Source organism: Salvia hispanica, chromosome 3 (assembly GCF_029641045.1).
Source record: "Salvia hispanica isolate PSC_SH4W2 chromosome 3, Shi_PSC_v1, whole genome shotgun sequence".
Taxonomy (NCBI): Eukaryota; Viridiplantae; Streptophyta; class Magnoliopsida; order Lamiales; family Lamiaceae; genus Salvia; species Salvia hispanica.
Window position 1 is genome coordinate 5,545,972 of NC_142694.1, and position 20,509 is coordinate 5,566,480.

General features: G+C 35.0%; 2 protein-coding genes and 1 long non-coding RNA gene across 3 annotated transcripts; 1 reads left to right on the top strand and 2 right to left on the bottom strand.

Moving 5' to 3' along the window:
* Positions 1-1,629: 1,629 nt before the first annotated feature.
* LOC125215166 (tRNA ligase 1-like) lies at positions 1,630-15,207 on the bottom strand. Its single transcript, XM_089069089.1, has 27 exons — positions 15,193-15,207; positions 14,378-14,836; positions 14,093-14,143; positions 13,875-13,957; positions 12,479-12,578; positions 12,031-12,109; positions 11,314-11,437; positions 10,356-10,462; positions 9,383-9,511; positions 8,734-8,792; positions 8,462-8,626; positions 8,095-8,255; positions 7,915-7,946; positions 7,455-7,618; positions 7,145-7,224; positions 6,570-6,635; positions 6,268-6,494; positions 5,298-5,405; positions 4,883-4,980; positions 4,474-4,534; positions 3,511-3,587; positions 3,366-3,410; positions 3,212-3,288; positions 2,916-2,996; positions 2,641-2,743; positions 2,422-2,559; positions 1,630-2,235 (listed from the first exon to the last, which is right to left on the bottom strand). The coding sequence occupies exons 1-27, from the start codon at positions 15,205-15,207 to the stop codon at positions 1,843-1,845; spliced, it is 3,282 nt and encodes a 1,093-aa protein (XP_088925215.1). The 3' UTR covers positions 1,630-1,842.
* Positions 15,208-18,719: 3,512 nt separating this feature from the next.
* LOC125215165 (uncharacterized) lies at positions 18,720-19,788 on the bottom strand. The gene is made up of 2 exons (XM_048116499.2): positions 19,575-19,788; positions 18,720-19,501 (listed from the first exon to the last, which is right to left on the bottom strand). The coding sequence occupies exons 1-2, from the start codon at positions 19,669-19,671 to the stop codon at positions 18,840-18,842; spliced, it is 759 nt and encodes a 252-aa protein (XP_047972456.1). The 5' UTR covers positions 19,672-19,788; the 3' UTR covers positions 18,720-18,839.
* LOC125215167 (uncharacterized) lies at positions 19,160-20,128 on the top strand. The gene is made up of 3 exons (XR_007175219.2): positions 19,160-19,294; positions 19,378-19,639; positions 19,872-20,128. It is a non-coding gene; the product is annotated as an uncharacterized LOC125215167 (long non-coding RNA).
* The last annotated feature ends 381 nt before the right edge of the window (positions 20,129-20,509 follow it).

The window sequence follows — 20,509 nt, forward strand, 5'->3', positions numbered from 1 at the left end:
AAATATTCAATGCCAAAAATATTGTCTTGGACTAGTTTGTTGAAACTGAACTTTGGTTCCTTTGCTCACCGATCTCTAAGCGGTTTGAGCCTTTTCTTTCGTATAAAAAAAAAATATATCCAATGCCAAGATCGAACGATAAATGCACAAATATACGTGAAAGATACATGCACAAAAATAGATGTATTCTGTGATCCTCTCCCTCTCTTTGTATTCTCTAATTCTACCTCTCTCTTTATATTTTACTCAGTTAGTAAAAAATATAATGTAAATAATAAATGAATGGGTTTTGGTTGTATATTGTTATCACGTAGTTTTCTCAGCATCTAAATTTCCCTATTTTAACTAACCAAATGAAAAAGGCTAGGAAGATTAAATCAAAAGAAGAGGAGCATTATAGGAACAAGAGTCCATCATACACCACCAAATTAATGCAAAACTATCTATAATTTAGGTCCTAAGTTAGAATTGGTTTGCCAAATGAAGTTCACATTGTAATGTCCAGACTCTCTAGTCTTCCATTATTGCGATATATTTTACACGCATGCAAAATTTTTATGATGAAATCCTATTTTGTGGAGTATTTTTTAATTTCTAGCGTTTCCTATAAAATGTCTCCAATTTACTTTTTCTTTTGAAAAATTCATAGTTGAGATTTTTTTGAAGAGAAATCGAAGTTAAGGACATTCTTAATGATTAAACAATTTACAATTCTAATAATCTCCGTCAAATAGAAATTAGTGATGACGTTTAATTGAGAAATGAATACTTTTTCTATTTCATTTTATCTGGCTGTCCATGTACATCTGAATGGGACTTGGAAGGTTGAGGTTTTTCACTATTCCAAGGGATTATATGTCCCAACTAAATGTATGTAATCAAACGTTCAAAGGCTTGGTGATTAAAAGCCCGATATTTAGCAAAAATATGAAATAATTTAAATTGAAAAAGTAGTTAATATTGCATCTACACAATCTAAAATTAGAAGTGTTGTTCGCTAGTTTTGATGAAGGTTGAATTGCGATTTATTCATCACTGGGCCAATCCCGAATGATTAACAGGCCCATATGATATGGTATTGGGCCTTTTTATCGAGTAATGTAATTCGACAATTGAAGTAATTTAGCTTATAATATTAAATGTTAAAATAGGCATATAGCAAATAGTGAAATATATAACAAAGTAATGTACAATTACAAACTCTATATAAAAATAAATGAATAAATGATCCCACATTATCAAGATTATGATTAATGAATAATATTGTGAATGAAGAAAATAATGAGTCAATAAAAAAATTAGATTTAGAGTACAACATGAGTTGATCTATATAAATGAAAATTGACTAAATTTTGTGGAGGTGTTAAGAGGACAAAAAACAGTTTTAATGACAAAGATTAACTAATAACCACATTATAAATTTTGTATCCTAATCAAATATTAGGTGACAGTTAAATCATGTAATGATTAGAGATTAATCTAGAATAGGTCAAGTGTGTCGGGTGTGTCCTTCCAAAGTTGTATAGTGTGTTGGGTGTTGTGTACCTGTGTATAAATTGAGAAATATTTACAAACAATTTGCAAAATAAATTGGAAAGGTCATATTAAATTCAAGCTTTCAAGTTAAAATAATACTATAGGCCAAAAATATAAATTCATGTTGGTAGTTGCTGATCTTGGCTTACAGAAGATCAAATTTTTGTTTCTCATAAAAATTACACATCTAACTAGGATCATTAGTTTCTTTACCTTCATCATGACTCATGAGTATCCTAATTGAGAATTCATGCAACGAAAAGATAATCTCAACTTGCACAAAATTGATTAAACGCCACAAAAGACTCAGAAGAATTGGACAACTCCCGTTACGGTGGTGGGTGGATTGATCTCGACACGAGTTGCCTTTCCTTGTGCAAGCAACTGAGGCAATTCATTCGCTTCTTTAGCCGCAACACCTTGAGCAGTCCATAAAGTCACATGTGGCCATTCGTTTTTCGAATCTATTTTCTCTCCATCAACTACTCCGGGATCAGCTCCCAATGCTGCCAACTTGTCGCTGAATAGTAATGAGCTGACAGCAACAGGAACGCTTTGGTTGAGATGCAGAGCAAAACTGGCTAAAGCAGTTACACCATGGCTTCCTCTATGAGCCAGAGTTAAACGGGCGTTTTTGAGGCTGCTCTTCAGATCCTTGTCCTTGAGGAAACCTTCGACTCTCGGATCCTTCATACGTAACTGTTAAATGATAACAATTGATCACATGTCCGCAATACCTCAAAAGCACAGATTTATACAGTCCTAAAAAATAATAGCGTTTTATCATGAGCATTTGGATGAGACGGATGACGGTGAGCCCGGTGAGGATACTATATATAGTGGCCATTTAAATAATTTCTTATCGTAGATTATAGTACCACTTACATTATGAATGATATCAATGATTTTTGAAATAGGCAGAGTGACAGCAGCAAAGACCATGGCCTTAGGTGGGCTATAATCTGCCTTTGCGATTGCTTGAAGCTGCTCGATAACTTTGTCAACAGCGACGCCAAATGGGACCTATGGATAAGAGTACATGATATAGTAAAAGCACCAATGAAAAAGAGATTTCTGCTTTTCAAAGAGAGTGATAACACTGACCTGAATAGAATTGAGATAATCAGCATGTGCGGACAAAGTATCACGTAACTGCTTCTCCCATTTGGTCCACTCCTCTGCATATTGGCCTTTTGTGGAATCCAATCTAGCGGATCAGAAGCATAAAAAATTAAATCGACGACAGTCAACATGCGGGATGAGGCTAACTAAATTGCAGATACGAGAGGTGAATAGGTGATGCACCAGCACAATTCAACAGAGCCAACAAGAAGAGACATACAGCTTAAAGATGTACAGAGATGGAACTGGGACCTTACATTCCATGTTGTCGGCAATGAAGCTTATATAACCTTAATCCTTCCTGCAAGATAGATCTCACACTTTCGGGTAGAGGAGGTCTTTTTCACATGCAAATTTGTATAAAAAAGACTTGTGAGTCCTAAGCAAATGTGTGTGTGTGTTTGTGTGTGTGTGAGAGAGAGAGAGAGAGGTAGAGGGAGAGAGACTGATGATCAAGGAGGAAGATAGAGCAGACAAATGATTTAAACCAGTCGATATAACCTAAATAGTTAAGAGTTTTCCAGTTAGTCATATAACTATATGAAACACTGACCTTTTGGGTTCCAATAAAGGCATCTTCACAATAGAGCCAAAGCGTTCGAATAGCTCTGTTTCAAACTCCTTACGATCCTGAAGATTGTAGAAAATAGCACCATTCATGATTTTTTATGCAATAGTTTTGCCATATTAGACTGAAACAACTCTACCTTGCCCTCATAAAGATTGTAGAACTTCAGCACATAACCAGCATTCTGAGATGAATGGTCAAATGAATATTAATTATCAGGTGTAACTTTTCCAAGAAGGAAGAATTGGGCTACCCAACATGAAAACAGCTAATATCATTATTACCGGATGATTAGCACGGTTAAGCACTCGAAATATAAAAACAGCAAGAGCATCAAGCGAGAACGGATTTGATTCAGTCCCTGCACAGTTTCAGCGGACCAAATAGATGATGAACAATCCGATAAGCGGAAAATATGAATAAAGGATAAACTATATAAAAATAAATTAGAACCCTTAAGAAACAAAAATGTTCGAAGTAAAGTTGTGATGAAGTGTATGAACTATCAGCACATCAACCAATCAGCTCTCGTACGAGCAGAAGATCGTGGCATTTCAAACTCTGTACAGTTCACAAATTTGAGTTTCCATGTTTATAAGCTCTGGTGTTTACTTTACACCTTACAGGCATATATATACAAAGTGCACAAGTGATTAAATGTCATATTCTGACCTTCTATAAAGAGATGCTTGACCTTGGTGCCAACTGATGGCCTCGAGGATGAGTCGAACTCATCTCTGGAGCTTATATCTTGAATTAAAAATAAAATTTTCCTACCAAATATAAGCCCCCGATCTTACAAACCACGTTGTAGCATATAAACCAGAATATGCATATTAAAATTACTGCTAGGCAGTAACGCCTTTTTTTTTAACTAAAGATCGCACGAATGACCTCAAGATCAATAATGATATTTATGATACTCCGGAAAACAAATCAGTGATGCAAGTCAAGCAACTCATTTTCGCAACATAACATCTATTAGCATAACCTTTACAGTTTCTGGAGGGTGCAAGAATTGAACTAGACAACACAAGAATGCTTATAGGTCAGTACACTCATAGGTTTCTGACAATGACCAGATAGTCTTTAATAGAGTAAAAATTGTAAAGAATACAGCATTGAAGAGTGAAGCATTGTTTTCACAAGAACAGAAGCAAGTTCAAATAGATAAAAACAGAAGCAATGTTTTCACAAGAACAGTAAGGTTCCTAAACTCATGATAAGAATCCATGAAAGAAATTGACCTTCTGAGTCGGGTATGACTGGAACACCAGGTGCCCCTGTGCTGTGACACATGCGCTCAATCTGCAAAAAATGAATAACATACAAATTAAGTTAAACTCAACAAAATACAAAATTTTACCTGCCATCAACTAGTCATGAGAAGGAATGAAGAAGAAGGCATAAGAAGGCTCAATGTCATATCTTCGCACGACAGAGAAAACTGTGTCAGTATTTTGGAAATCACGTATACAGTCTTTTTTGCTTACTATGTGATGATGACAGTTGATGGTGCACTACCATAACATTGTGAAGTGAGCAAAAAACTAGCAGTTCCTTTTATATGATAAATGCCATCTCAAAAACTTAACAACGTTTGAAACATGCTGCTGGATGAAATACAAAAGCTGGGATGGAAAGAAAAAGTATGACCTTTCTCCAAACTTCTTCATTGGGAGCATTTTTGTCAGCAAGGATAATGGAGTACGGTTCCTTGCGGTGCTCTTGATCAACCTCAAACCAGTATCCCTCTAATTATGTCACAATTGGTTAATCGTGATATAGGTAAACAACATGATAATCCAGAATCAAAGTAACAATACCATGTAGAGCCCTCACCCGAGTGGCCTAACCTAAGGAACAATAATGGCCACATAAATTGCATCATGCAACACACACAAAACCAATTTCCTTAGCATTGTGTCAGGGTTGTGCAAGTAACATGGCATTTATAGCACTCCAAATAAAAAATTCTATTTATGATCAAACACATTCATTTTATATCATCCGAAAACTGGTTACTGTAAGTTATTGCACAGTTTAAATGAGATTGAGCTATCCTATATACCTTTGATACGATCACCCATCAAACTTTTAACTGGACGATCATCACCAAGCCTTCCAGGAGAACTCATTATTTCCTTACAGAGTGCCGATTTACCACAACCATGGATCCCTACATAGGAAATTGACAGTGCATTAAGAAAGTGGGAGATCCTTTACCAGATAAGCACTGTGCAAATATGCATGCACACACACACACGCATCGAAATAAATGGAAATGCATTATGCTCAACCCTTTTATTTGTGAAATTCCTTGATTTAGCAAACCCGATGCACCAATGTTGTAGAAAAGTTTAGAAATTTAAGATTGAGGCTGAATTTGCATCACTGGAAAAACATATTATTCCATAAAGAGTTCTGAGGACAAGGACATTACTTTTGGAGTAATATTTTAATTTCAGCTACAGTTGTGTGGGCATGAATATTATTTCATGAGGGAGTGTTATATTGCTAACTCAATACTTAAAGATAATTTCGTAAGGATTCTAACGAGATCTCACTTGCATATGTTCCGACGTCAAAATTTGAAAAAAAATTCAAAATTTTTTAATTTTTTCGTACAACACAAATGTCAACATAGTATATAAAATATGTCAATATAATACATGTAGAATGTCAATATAAGCAATGGGTTAATATTCTCAAAGCATTGTGTTGACATTCTCAAAGCAATATGTTGATATTTACGAAACACTATATTAACATTTTCATCCAAAACCCTAATTTGATAGTTTTTTTTATCTTTTTCGATTTAATTAATAAAAACAAAAATTACACGTGGCAAATTGTAGACCACAAGTTTTCTAAAATCCTATAGTCTTAAATTAGTTGTGGTTGGCAGTTAAATGATGAGTTAGCAATTGATCACTCACCTTGTTCCATGATACTATATAACAAGCACTATCTCATGCATTAGCCCTTTTATAATATACAGTGATACACAGAACGTCCATAAAACTGAATATAATTCCTACCTGGAAAGAAAACAATAAGTCCATGATCCTTAGCAACGGTTTCCTTAGCCATGGGAGATGGACTTGAAGGTGTCATATCTCGCTCTGGTTCAAGGTCACCCTCCTCAATTAAAGCTTGATTTTCGGAACTGCACATTGCACATTTCTCAAGGAATGGCTCTGCTTCACTAAGATATGTGGACGAGGGCAGTTGTTTGTGCCCACATATTATGCGAATATATACAGCCCTTAACAGGGGCAAAAAAACGAATCAGATACTGGATTACAGGTTTGAAAGAATGTAGATAGACATCAAGATATACCATGCATCCAGCATCTTGCTGAGCTGCCTTTGCTTTTCAAGTGAAGTATTCCATATCTCCATTTGCCTAGGTTGACCAAACATTAGTTATAGACACAACAGAAAATAACACTATTTTTATTATTAGAACTCAGGTGTGCCAATATATTTGTTTGGAGGACCTTGAAAGTACAATGATTTTCAGGAAAATCTTATAAACAAAGGAAGCCAGTGAATGGACTGCAGATGATGCAAGACTGTTATATCCCAATAAAGTAGTCCTTTGTTGGCCATTGTCAAGTTTCCCAAGATTTAATAGGTTAACAGTTGAAAAGTAAAAATTGAACTTAACAAAATTAAAAAATGAAACTTGTAAAACTAATTTACTCCACAAAATCATGAGGAGTCTTCAAAACTACTTTATGAAAACAAGAACCAGCATGAACTCAATACAAAGGCCAAAGTTCTCTCAGAACATTACTCTGGAGCAAATGGCTATTCATACAATACGTTCACTGATGAAGAGGTAAAGTTTAGTTCTTATTCTTATTTTCAATTTACGCTTACAATCAATAAGTGAGGTTTACGAAAACATACCTCATGTAGTAGTTTTTGTATGCAGTTTCACCTTGCTTAAAAAGAACAGACAAGCCATTCCGAATTAAAAAGGTCCGTATCTATATGTTGGAAAAAGAAAAATAAATTCATCAATTACTTGTTGTATCAACATCACATAGAGCAATGGACCCTGATATCATCCTAGCACATAATAAGAGCATGTGCAACATTAGAAGATCACTGAGATTAATTTAGACATAGTTTCAAGCTACTGGAGACAATTAGGTGAAATCTAATCAAACAACCTAAAATTATCTGAGTGATTTTGACAAATGCAAAGATCCCAAACCTTATATGTAAGGAACTTCAACTTGATCATCAGGTTTGCATCTTCATCTGCTAAATCATCCTTTGTTGATTCGCCAGTTAACTCACTCTCGGAACTAGCTTTTTTGGCGAACTCTGCGGATCTTCCCTCATCAACCTTGAATAAGTTCAGGTCGACGAAAAAACCTGGAAAAGTAACAAATAATACAATAATTTCTGGAATTGTCAGCATCAGCAACTATTCACAAAAGAAGAATCACCTACAGAATTAAGCAAAGAATATCAAAAGGGACAACACAAAAAATAAAGATGATAGTTCTCTCCAAAGCATGCAACGCTAGTTTGGCTAACGGGGGGCCACGTCTATGTTTCATGAGATATAAGTAATGCTCACTCGACTTTTAAAGATATTATTTCAGGTTCAGGAACAATAAGCAAATAAAAACAAAGATAAATGCTGATATTTAAAGTGAACTATATACCTCGATATAATGGCCACAAACCAGGATTGATCCTGCAGTTAGACATATTTGTTCATAAATAAAAACAGAGTATGGGAAGATTTATATGCAATGCATAACACCTAGAGTAGTTATATAGGAATGAGTATAACAAGAAGCAAAATTGATTTGCAGCTTATGTATTTACAGATTTCATCACACCTCATCTCTTTCTGGTACTTTCTGAAATATGAATCACGATGGACATGGATAACCATCTTAAAATGAAGACTGTCATTTGTGGTTGAACCCGCTTTATGAAAGTTACGGTAAAACTTAAAGGCAGCAGGGTAGTTTTTTTCTATCATCAGACGAACAGTTTCCTGAAGCAAAGGTGAAAATAGTTGACGACATTGAACTAATAATACATATCAGGATAGTAGAGCATCAACATGATTAAGAGATAAAAATGAAGAGTCAATAAACTAACTCTCGATCCACCTGTCCATGAAAGATAATAGAACACTTATTTGTCAAATTTCACCATTTCTCTCAGTTTGCAAAGTCAATGATTAGTTGCAAGAGAAACCTGTAATTTGGTAGTAGAAACATCTGCTGGACGGGATTGCAGAAACTTTGAAAGCACAGATCGATCTGCATATCTTGATTGACTATCAGAAGCTTCAGTTCCAAACCAGTCCTTATAGTTTGGGCAGAAAGATGTACCAACACTCTCAAGAAGCACCATGATTTGCTGCAGAACCAAATAACATAAAGAAAATTAACCTTCCAAGTACACTACAAAGACAGTTTAGTAAAATTAAGCATATTGGATAATTGATAGAAGAAATATCAGATAACCTGCTTTTCATTGGTTCTGTTTTCAGCGCATATGTCACGCAGGCTAGTTCCTAGGTCAACTGCAGTGCAATTTTTAGACAGAAGAGCATGCATCAACACAAAAATCAAGTTCAAGTTGTGCACAATACATGATATCATGTAGCAGGAAGACACGAAATGAACTAACATACATCAGCCATAGAATTTGGAATTAGCAGCAAAAGTTTTCCCCGATTACAAAATAAATGAAATAAGAAATTGACAAGAGGCTATTATTTTGATATGTAACTATGAACCCTCAACCCTCTTAAGTCTAAACAGTTCTTGCCCAAAGCCACCTTCAAAAAGATTTAAGTTGTTTATTCACTTGAGAATGTAAAATGTGATTAGCAAATAAAGAACATACATTGATAGTACCATTGAGGAAACATAATGAGAAAATAAGTTTGAGACTAGATGTATAACTTTTCAAATTATATGCACAGTACTGGGGCCATGATATTTACTGTTAAATATGTCCTGAATATAGATAATTGGAACTCATCATAGGTTCTTGTTACTACACTTTTTTAGGATTAATAGCTTTGACAGTGAACCTAGAAAGCTATCATATATAAAGGATGGTGAAATGGTATTAAAGAAGATTTTAATTCGGATAAATACAGATTACCTCCTTCTGTTGGTAGTGGAGGATGGTCTCTCAAAACCTGCTTCATATGTTCTGAGCTACCCTGGCTTACTATCCGAGCCACTAGACCTTCCAAGATCTCACCCTGCACCATTATATGATCTTTGGATCCTGCAGGTAAGAGAAAAGTATAAAGATCAGCATTTATAAAACTAATCTAATAAGTATAGTTGTTATTAATGTGACAGTCAAGGATGGGATTGGAGCTAGACAAACAAAACAAACTCATACAATCAAGACATTGTCAGCCTCATTTCTTCATCAAGTTATGGCTCTCAGATTTCAAAATGACACAATACTGAACAATACACATGCCATATGGAAAGAATCTATCAGCATGCATGACTTACATTCAAAATAGTGGCCTAGTATATAAATAAGTATTTTTGGAAGAACCTAGCACAATGGAGGCGCAGGGAATAGGAGCGAATATCACACAAGAAAAGAGGAGTAGCAGAATTACGAGGAGGCATAAAGAGAGAGAGAGTAAAGAGAAGGAGGAGGTAAAAGGAAGAGACCTGACTACAAAATGATAGTTTGTGACTTTGTATGCAGCTAAATACATAGAGTGTAAAATTTATAACTTCACATAAATAAAAACTAAATTCATGTGACAAGGCCCAAACATACAAGATTTACTACCGTCTACCCGACCAAATGAGCTATCAAGATACATCAAAGAAACCTTACATAATTTATAAAAGATGCATATGGCATAGAACATGATAGGATTAGTTTGTGACCTATCTCAGGAAGGATGAAATCAGTAGGGTATATCATATGCGTATATCTAGTTGAAAATAGGCCAACAATGCAACCAGACTCAGAAAGGATCAGGCAAAGCAAGAACAAAAACCGCAACTATCCGTTAACAACTAATATCAAACCATGATAACATGACAAAATTGCAACAGACATTTAGTAAGTTGCATTCTCAATCTAGATCTAACTTTACCAGGTATTGATATATCAGCAACTTCATCAAGTTTTTTGCATACAGTCGTGGCTGTTCCTTCCTCACTGAGGTCATCATAAGCCTTAAAAAATAACATTACAGATTTCCTGAAATAGAGAGATGGTATACAAATAGATGCATTAAAAGAGGTTTCTGATCTTTATTTTAAACTTTGATCAACTTAAAAGGCCAGTGACCTGAACCATAAACTATCTTTTTGAACCTAAACCCAATATTCATAATGCATAGGCTCCCTAATAAATTAAACCAATCAAATGTTAACAACAAATCAACGTGTTTCTGAACTTATATGTGGACGAACAAAGTTGGACTGTGATACATATCCCACATCGGTTTCACACGAATATATGGAATTGCATATAAGAGGGAGTCAACCCTTTACTTTGACCATGGTTTTGGATTGGGTTAGGGCTTCCTATCTTTTAGGCTTATCAGATTGGGTCTTGTGACCTTAAAGTTCAGGACACAACATGTTATCATCTACAGATTTGGCTTCTGAAAATCTTATTTGTCTATTGTTGTATTGGATATGAAAAAAATTAGTATCAAATTCTTTTTATCGTTCTATTGGACCAATAACAAACAGATTTTGGAATAAACTCACAGCCTCACATTGAAAATCAAAGCATCAAGGACAAGAAAATCCATATACAATGACAGGATAAGCTCATAAGCCTAAAGAAAACCTGTCATCTATGATAATCTTCCGGGATTTCTCATATGCAATACAGATAGAAAATTCCTCATATTTCAAAACAAAGTACTTAGTATTTTATTTGAAGTCTCCATATGTCAAAACAAAGACTAATGTATCCATCAAATGCAATCATTCAAGTCAATATTTGTTTTTTTTTATAATACAATATCAAAGTAAAGTTCAACGTATCAACCGAATATTGTCTTAACTCGTGATGATAGATCATAGATCAAAGCTCACCTTGTTGAGAATAACCACACATGATTTGTAGGTAGACGCCAGTTCCTACAGAAAGCTATAAGATCAGGGGTAGAGTAGAATTTTGGTTTTCCATTACCCAACTCCGTGACTGCAGTCACAACCACTGTGGAAAAAAGGTAAAAGGGTATCTGCAAAATTAGGGAATACAAGCCTCGATTTTTTGGATGAACATTAAAAATTGAATACAGATGAGAGTATTCATCAATACTTTCAAAGAAGTACAGATGTAAAAGCAACGGAAAATAAAACAGCAAATAATGTTATCATGCCCTTCAACCAGATGGCTAAAATCGAAAAAAAAAACATCTGCAAATGAAGAAATTATGCAACCAAGTTTGCTTCAAAGCACATGACCAAATCAACTGCTTGATCTACAAGTGACGCCCATCTTTAATCCAATCTCATGTTCGTTTTAAGGAAATCAAGAAATACAAATTCTGAAGTGTATAATTATTCAGAATAAACCTTCAATTTACTAAACTTGTGAAAAAGATAAGCATGAAAACGAATTCGAAAACTGCAAATTAAGGACACGAGAAAAGTGGGCTCTTAAAAGGAATACTGGCATCTTCAGCAAGATGATTCTTTAGCACTGAACAACAGTAAGTTTAGTAAGTCCATTTCAAGAATATAGTTCATGGTTATCCTCAAAGTGAATATCAAGGAATTAATGAGAATATATACTGGTTCACTCACCATAATCTTTGTGGGGACGTTGCCCATGGTCTCCTAATACAGCAGTTACCAGCTCCATTGACACACACATACGATTCCTCTTGAGTAAAACAAAAAAGTGGTTCTTTATTTAGATGACACAGAAAACCAAGAAGAACAGAGGCATACTACAATCTTACCACATGCTTAAATACATTAAGTAAAACTTATCAAGTAGCCATTCTTAATATAGCAATGCATGAAAGAACTGGATGACAGGGTATCTTCATTAAAAATTAGGAATGAAAATGATGAAAAATCTACAAGCCATATAAATACTGAAGCTTAAATGTTAACAAGTCTTAACAGGTAATTCAATCTCAAAACTAAAGGCAATCTCAAAAAATTATATCAACTTTTCACCCAACACAAGGGCAGTAAATTTCATTTTTACATGGACTACGTAATAACTGTGTCATTCCAGATTTACCTCAAGAAACTCATTGAACTCGGCTTGCTTCTTGCTAGCTAGTGAACCCCAAGCTTCACAAAACATGCGTCCAAGTACAAAAACACCAACTGCAGTGTAACTGTAGTACACATCAAATTACAGTCTTTCATAAACAAACAATAAAAGGATAGCAGCAAAGCACAAGACCAATAGAAACCATTTCGAAGGCCTTCTCTTATTTCTAGATCATATTACGCGTACGACAAACATGCATTGGCAATGGGAGCCGATAGCAAGGGTCTATCTATCGGCCCCCTCATCGGCTCTCCTGGGTCACCATTGTGGGTGAGGGCCGATTCCCCCTCCCCAACGCCTCCGCCCTTTAGCCGATATTAAGCCTGAGCCGATTCTTTTTTTTTCTTTTAATTCATTTTTTATACTCTTTATATACTACATTCTCCACTAATTATTCACATTTAATCCCATTTTATTTTATCTCACTCTACATTTTACTTTTCTCTAGTCAAAATATTTTTAATATTTTTATCAATATTTTTAGTTTTTTTTTTATATTTTATAAATGTAGGATATTTTCTTTTTAATGAAATTTGTTTTTTATTGAGTGAGTCTTTAATTTATTTTTCTTGTTATTTTATATCATTTTATTTCAGACTAATAATTAAAAATAAAATAGATATAAAATAGTGATGATGTGGAAATGAGATGAGCTCTGAGATTGACTCTTGGATGAGCTCTTATTACATAGAGATAGGCTATGGGATGGGTCTACTGTGCATAAAAAAATAGAGAGAGGCTCGAGTAGAATAGTCCCTCAAATGATGGTTGACTTGGTCAGCTATGCTAACCAATGGAGAGATATGGGGGAGACAAATCAGTGGATTGTTAGGTTGTTATTTCAACTTTATTATTCCTATTTTGTTGCATTAGTTTTATCATAAATAGAGAGGACCCTGGACATTGAAAAGCTATCTTGGGAAAAGATCAGAAATAGAACGGTATGTAGACCGTGACCTCCGGCGTGAGGATTGGGCTCCGACGTGAGGATTATTTTCTTGAATTTCTTCTGTTCAATTAATTCTAATGGTGTCAGTGTGTGTTCATTAAATCTTTGAGCTTCTTTCTAGTTTATATTCTTGTTCCTCAACCTTTACTCCTATCATACTCTCTAAGCAAATAGTTCAAGCCATGAACAATATTGACTACAATAAAATGCTACTGAATTGGCCTTGTTTCTTCCCTTTTTTTGGGTAGCATGTATTAACATGTAAATTAAAAGGATTGCATAATTCATCCTAGTAAAAAACATTTTAATTTTTACCTCTAGACAAGACGGTTACACTGAAATCGGTACATGAGAAAATGGATACCAAAAAGACTAATGAAAGGATAAAAGGACAATCAATGGTAGACTTACATATTCCCATAGCTATTCTTGGCATATGCTCCTCCCTCATGTCCGGCGTACATGAAAAGTGAGCCAGAGTGCTTGAGTGAAACCTGTAAAAGTCAAAGTTAACATAAATCTTTGATGCAGTAAGGCCATAAATTGAGGGAAAACAAAGGAGTAGCAGTAGAACAAAGGTTCTTGTATCAGTAATATCAAGAGAAACATTAAAAAGTACATTATCCTACCTCCATAGTAGCTAAACCTTTGGAAACCATCTCTATCATCCTTGTCTTAACCTGCAAGAATCACATTAAGAAACGTCATACATGTATATCGCACTCTCCGAAGAGTATCTGAGTTTTTCCCAACACTTATTAAAACTACAAGAATATGGGCCATTTATATCCTAAAGTTCACTTGAAACGTTTAATAATCATCTGTTATTTAAGGTAAAATAATCATAACGCCAGAATCTAGCATATTTTGTATTTTGTTCGATCCAGAAAAAAAGAATAGATGAAATAGCTTACCTGTTGATCAGACTTGTCATTTTCAAATTTAGGGTAAAAAGTTGCTCTAACTTGTGCTCGTGAGTACGTCAAGCTGTCAGTGGTGAAGCTTTGCAGTAAATTTTCACTAAATAGCTTGCTAGAAAGGGCAGCAGGTGCCCCAGAAGATTCAGTTTGGTTTCCATGATCTGGTACTATCATTTGATCGGCTGGAGCTGAACTCGGTCCTACTGTTGATGCGCCACTTATGGTTCCATATGCCTCGGGATTCAGTACAGACTTTTGTGAACAAGCAGGCAAAAAGTCCATTTCCCCAATGCTCCCAAACTGGATCGCTAATGGTGGCAGAACTAGCTCTTCTGCAACCCTATCCATGGCAGCTTCCTTTCCAGCATTTGAGGAACTCCCTGAAGCTGACAACGACGAAGCTGACTTGTTGACATTTGACTTCTCCACCCATCTGTGTTCTTTACTGTCTCCCTGCCGCAGCAAAATACACAAAAGCAAGGTAAAACTATATTATGAGCAAGTATGCTAGATGAAGAAACCAGGTGCGGCTATGTTAGAAAAACGGTAAACCCTAACTGCGTACGATGATAGGAAACACGATCAAACATGCATTTTTCTGCGCCAAACTCCGAATGCAGATACAAAAATACCATTAACGGATGGAAAACGAGACTAATTCTGACAGTTAATCGCTGATACAAACAAAAACTGGAAGTAATCCCGATTAAGGAATCTCCAACACAAAATCAAGCACCAAATAAAAAGTAGCGCGTAGAATCCGAGCATGGATAACAAAACACGAGTCCATTGGATGAAGAGCGACATACCTGCTTGCGAGGCATTGTGAGCGGGGAGAAGGATGAGGGAGAGAAAGAGCGAAACGGGATTGAGATTCTATATAAAAAGGGCGAGCGAGAATAAAGTTTATTGGACAAAGCGCTGAAAATCCCTGCGAAACTGACGCGAAACAGACATTCACTAGCTTAGAGAGTCTTTTAATAATTTGTCGACGTGAATATTAATCAAAAGTATTCACCTTTTTTTCAGCTGTAGTAAAAAAAATTCAAAGAGAAATGATAGTCCAAAAATAAATACTTGTGTTCACACAAAGGAAATTGTCTGGCAATATATATACTCCCTCCGTCCGCGTTAGGAGTTCCATTTGTTGGCGACACGAGTTCTAAGAAATGTTAAGAAAAGTGAGCGTAGAAAAGTTAGTGGAATAGGGGTCTCACTTTAATATATTAGTTTTACGTGAAATGTGAGTGAATTGAGTTAGTAGAAGGTGGGTCCTTTTACTATTTATAGTAAATGTGAACCGGGACTCCTATTCGCGGATGAAAAGAGCAAGAGACAAGAGAACTGAGAATAAAATCTCTCTGACTATATTTAATTACTTTGAAAATATTTATTGAATTCATTAACTTTCTCTACATACGCGCATTAATTCAACTATATTTATTTTAAAAAGTACTCCTAACAACTATAACGACTAAAGGTCATCAATAAAATATTCATCAACCAGTCAAAATTTATTAACTCCTAACAACTATAAAGACTAAAGGTCATCAATAAAATAATCATCAACTAATCAAAATTTATTAGCTCCTTTACTTAAAGCCATCAAATAGTAGCGGTACACCAAAACAGGCATTAATACGATAGTAAAATTAAATGAAAACAGGCATTAAGTTATTTTAGTTTTCGATCTAACATATGAATGAAGTTATGAAACGATTGTCCTTCCATTCCCAATTTGTTAAATAACCAAAAATGTACTACTCCGTATTAAATATACTACTTGAATACTACAGTAGTACTAAAATAGTAAAACAATAGAAAATTTATGTATATCAATTATGAAAAGTGGAAAGAAAAACAGAATTTCAATATTCTATGCCAATTAGATCGAACGTTAAATGCACAAATATACGTGATAGATATATGCACAAAAATGGATGTATTCTCTGATTCTCTCCCTCTCTTTGTATTCTCTAACTCTCTCTCTCTCTCTCTTCATATTTTAATTCCTCGTATACTCAGTTAGTAAAAAAAATACTATAATGTAAATGATAAATGAATAGGTTTTGGTTATATATTGTTATCACGTAGTTTTCTCAAAATCTAAATTTCCCTATTTTAACTAACCAACAAATGAAAAGGGCTAGGAAGATTAAATCAAAAGAAGAGGAGCATTATAGGAACAAGAGTCCATCATACACCACCAAATTAATGCAAAATTATCTATAATTTAGGTCCTAAGTTAGAATTGATTTGCCAAATGAAGTTCACATAGTCATATCTAGACTCTCTAGTCTTCCATTATTGCAATACATTTGTCACACACATGCAAAATTTTTATGATGAAATCCTATTTTGTGGAGTATTTTTTTTAATTTCTAGCGTTTCCTATAAAATGTCTCCAATTTACATTTACATTTAAAAAATTCATAGTTGAGATTTTTTTGAAGAGAAAGCGAAGTTAAGGACATTCTTAATAATTAAATAATTTACAATTCTAATAATCTCCGTCAAATACAAATTAGTGATGATGTTTAATTGAGGAATAAATACTTTTTATTTTATTTGGCTGTCCATGTACATCTGAAATGGGACTTGGAAGGTTGAGTTTTTTCACTATTCCAATGGGATTATATGTCCCAACTAAATGTATGTAATCAAACGTTCAAAAGCTTGGTGATTAAAAGCCCTATAATGAGCAAAATATGAAATAATTTAAATTGAAAAAGTAGTTAATATTGCATCTACACAAACTAAAATAAGAAGTGGTGTTGTTAGCTAGTTTTGATGAAGGTTGAATTGTGATTTATTCATCATTGGGCCAATCCAGAATGATTATACAGGCCCATATGGTATCTGGTATGGTATTGGGCCTTTTTATCGAGTAATGTAATTCGACAATTGGAGTAACTTATTTGTTAAAACATGGATAAAGGCCAAAACTGCCAAAACTGGTCCCAAAAATATGTTTATTTTATAATTTTGGTTCTATACATTATTTTTTGAATGTTTTGGTCATGTCTATTTTAAATCGGATCACAATTAGTCCTCCGTTACTAAGTGATAATTCTGTTAATTTTATAACGGTCAACGGATTTAACCTAATTTTGACCAACTTAAGCTCTTAATTATGATTTTTAACTAATAATTATATCCTAATTATTATTATTTTAATAAATTATCATTTAACATATAAAATAAATAAAAGTATTAAAAAAAGAAAATGAATTTGCAGAACGAAGCTGAAGCAGACGGAGGAAAACATGAGACTTCACAAGGAATTACAAGAGCTGAGAGCTCTCAAGACTTCAAATCCACATGCAACTCCCCGCCACCACTCTCAGCATGTGCCCCTCTTGTGAGCACGTGGCCTCCACCACCACCGCCGCCGCCGCCGCTCCGTTCCGCCCGCCGCTGCCGCGAAGGCAGAGTCTATTATCTCCCAAGGCTATTCCGTTTCCGCTGGCGAGACACATATTTTACCCTTTTCCGCAAGCGGCGGCAGCGGCGCATCCTAATCTGCCGGCGGCATCTTGATTTTTTAGTGATGCAGATTTACTTGTAAATATACAAGGGGGAAAAAAGTAAATTAGGTCTTGTTCTTGTTGTTTTTTTTTTTTTTTTTTTTGTGTTTGGTGGTTGGTATGAGGGGTTTTGTTTTGATTGTTTGATGGTGAATGGTGATGAATCTCTGAGCAAATTTTTCAGCTTATCCTATGTTGATTTTGTGGAGGATACAGAAATTATTTGGGACGATGAAAAAAAAGTCATGTGATTGATGTTGTTTTTTTAATTTCTCATTATGTTTAATATTATTTATTTTATATGTTAAATGATAATTTATTAAAATAATTAAAGATATAATTAGTGAGTTAAAAATCATAATTAAGAGCTTAAGTTGGTCAAAATTGGGTATATCCGTTGACCGTTATAAAATTAACGGAATTGTTAACGGAGGACCAATTGTGATTCGATTTGAAATGTACAGGACCAAAAAATTCAAAAAATAATGTTTAGGACCAAAATCATAAAATAGGCATATGTTCAGGACCAATTTTAGCCTTTACTCTTAAAACAATTACAAAATCTATATTAAAATAAATGAATAAATAATCCTATACTATCAATAAACATATTGTGAATGGAAGAAAATAATGAGTCAATAAAATTAGTTTTATACTTATATGATAGTATGACATGAGTTGATCTATATAGATGAAAATTTTTTGTGGAGGTGTTAAGAGGACAAAAAACAGTTTTTAATGACAAAGAGTAACTAATAACCACATTATCAATTTTGTATCATGATCCAATATTAGGTGACAGTTAAATCTTGTAAAATGACATGAATATTAAAATTATAATAAAGTAACTTTTCTAACATAATGAGTCTATAAACAAATTACATTTCCCCCCTTTATTCACTCAAATAAAATGAAATACATTTACAAATTCAGTCCTGAGCTCTCTTTGAAAACCATGGCAGGTTGCTAACATAAATCCCAAGCCCAAATACGAAGAGAAGCACCACAATATTCTTAATCCGCTCCCTCGCAGCCTTCAATCTCGCCGCAGGGCTCTCCGCGCTAAGCTTGTTGTAATCCGATTCAACTCTACCAGATCCGCCGCCGCGGCCGCTTCCCGAGCCTTTCTCGCGCTTCTCCGCCTTCCGATCGCCGCCATCCGCCTCACGTCTTTTCTTATCAGATCTCGTTTCTTCTCTGCTCTCAGCCGGTTTTTCGGGAGAATATTTTGGAGCACTACTCTGCTTGATCTCACCACTAGTTTTCGGCGTTTTAATTGGCGTTGGTGGACGTGCTGGCGGTGGAGGCGTATCGATCTTCGCAGCAGGAGCCGGCGGCGTCGGTAGTTTCGCCGCCGGTTTATGCGGTTGCGGAGCTTCTGCAGGTGCGAGTTTCTTCTCCTCTTTGGGCAGCCTCACGTACAGTATTCCTTCCTCGAATTTGGCGGTTATTTTGTTGGTATCGCAGTTTTCGGGGACGGGGAAATCCTTCTGGAAACTGCTCCACCTGTTGTTTGGCAGCGGGCGCTGACCGCTGATTTTCAGGACTCTCGTGGTCTTTAGCTGCACTTTCAGCTGCTCTTTCGTGAATCCTGTGCAATTTTAGGTTGGTGATCTGAAATTTTGCCTAAATTGAAATAAATTGATGAATCACACATGACATACCGGGGAGATAGAGGAGGAGAGTGTTGCAATCTTCCTCTTGTATCAAATCGGAAGCCGGCTGAAAGGTACTGGTGTTGATTGCTGCACTTGCATCCATAGCTAGATAGGAGTATATTGCTTATTGATTTTGTTGGATGAATGAGAATCAATGGAACATATACGCATGTTATATATTAGCATGAAGTAGCGTTGATTGACATTTCTTTGGCGATAGATATTCTTTTATTATCGTGTTTGTTTTTCTTCTGTCAAGATTTGTGTTTATTCATTTCATACGCTCTATCTACCTTGGTGCAGAGGGAAAGAACAGAGGTTGCTTTTGTTTGGAACTACCCCACCCACACCCTCCACCTCCACGGTTTCGATTTCTCTTTTCTCCTTTGTACTCCGTCATCAACCATATGCTAGCTCACTTACTGAACCGAGTTATTACAAGGTAGTAGAAAAAATTGTCAAAGAAGTAGTTTGAACTTTGAAATGAATTGATGTTTTTAGACTAAATATTGTATATACTTATATTTAATAATATAATTCATAGTAATATGTTAGTAGTAGTATTTTTTTGAAGGTGGAACTTGGTTGTTACTTAACTTATGTATGTTCAATTTAATTTTACCATATAAACATTTTTAAAGTAAATCATGATCGAATGAAATACTATACTACAAGACGAGGGCCATATTCCTAATTTTAGTTCGAATATTTACATTTCCTCTCCACTTAGGAAAAAAAATATATAAAATAAAATAGGACATGCTTCCTTTGAAACATAGGTACATCCATACATTGTAACTTTGTAATTAGAGATAACTTAAATACTAGTACACATTTTCAAGTTGAGCGTGAAAGCTATCTTTCATGTTTAGGAAAATACTACTCCCTCCGTCCGCGAATAGGAGTCCCGGTTGGCCATTTTCATCCGTCCGCCATTAGGA

What these genes read in the sequence shown, in the direction of transcription:
- LOC125215165 (XM_048116499.2), bottom strand. Translation starts at nt 19,671, where the DNA reads ATGGATGCAAGTGCAGCAATCAACACCAGTACCTTTCAGCCGGCTTCC. An exon ending in TCTCCTCCTCTATCTCCCCG is followed by an intron (nt 19,502 to 19,574) that starts GTATGTCATGTG and finishes AAAATTGCACAG; the next exon opens with GATTCACGAAAGAGCAGCTG.
- LOC125215166 (XM_089069089.1), bottom strand. An exon ending in AAGTACCAGAAAGAGATGAG is followed by an intron (nt 7,947 to 8,094) that starts GTGTGATGAAAT and finishes GTCTAACTGCAG; the next exon opens with GATCAATCCTGGTTTGTGGC. An exon ending in TCATTGATATCATTCATAAT is followed by an intron (nt 2,236 to 2,421) that starts GTAAGTGGTACT and finishes ATCATTTAACAG; the next exon opens with TTACGTATGAAGGATCCGAG.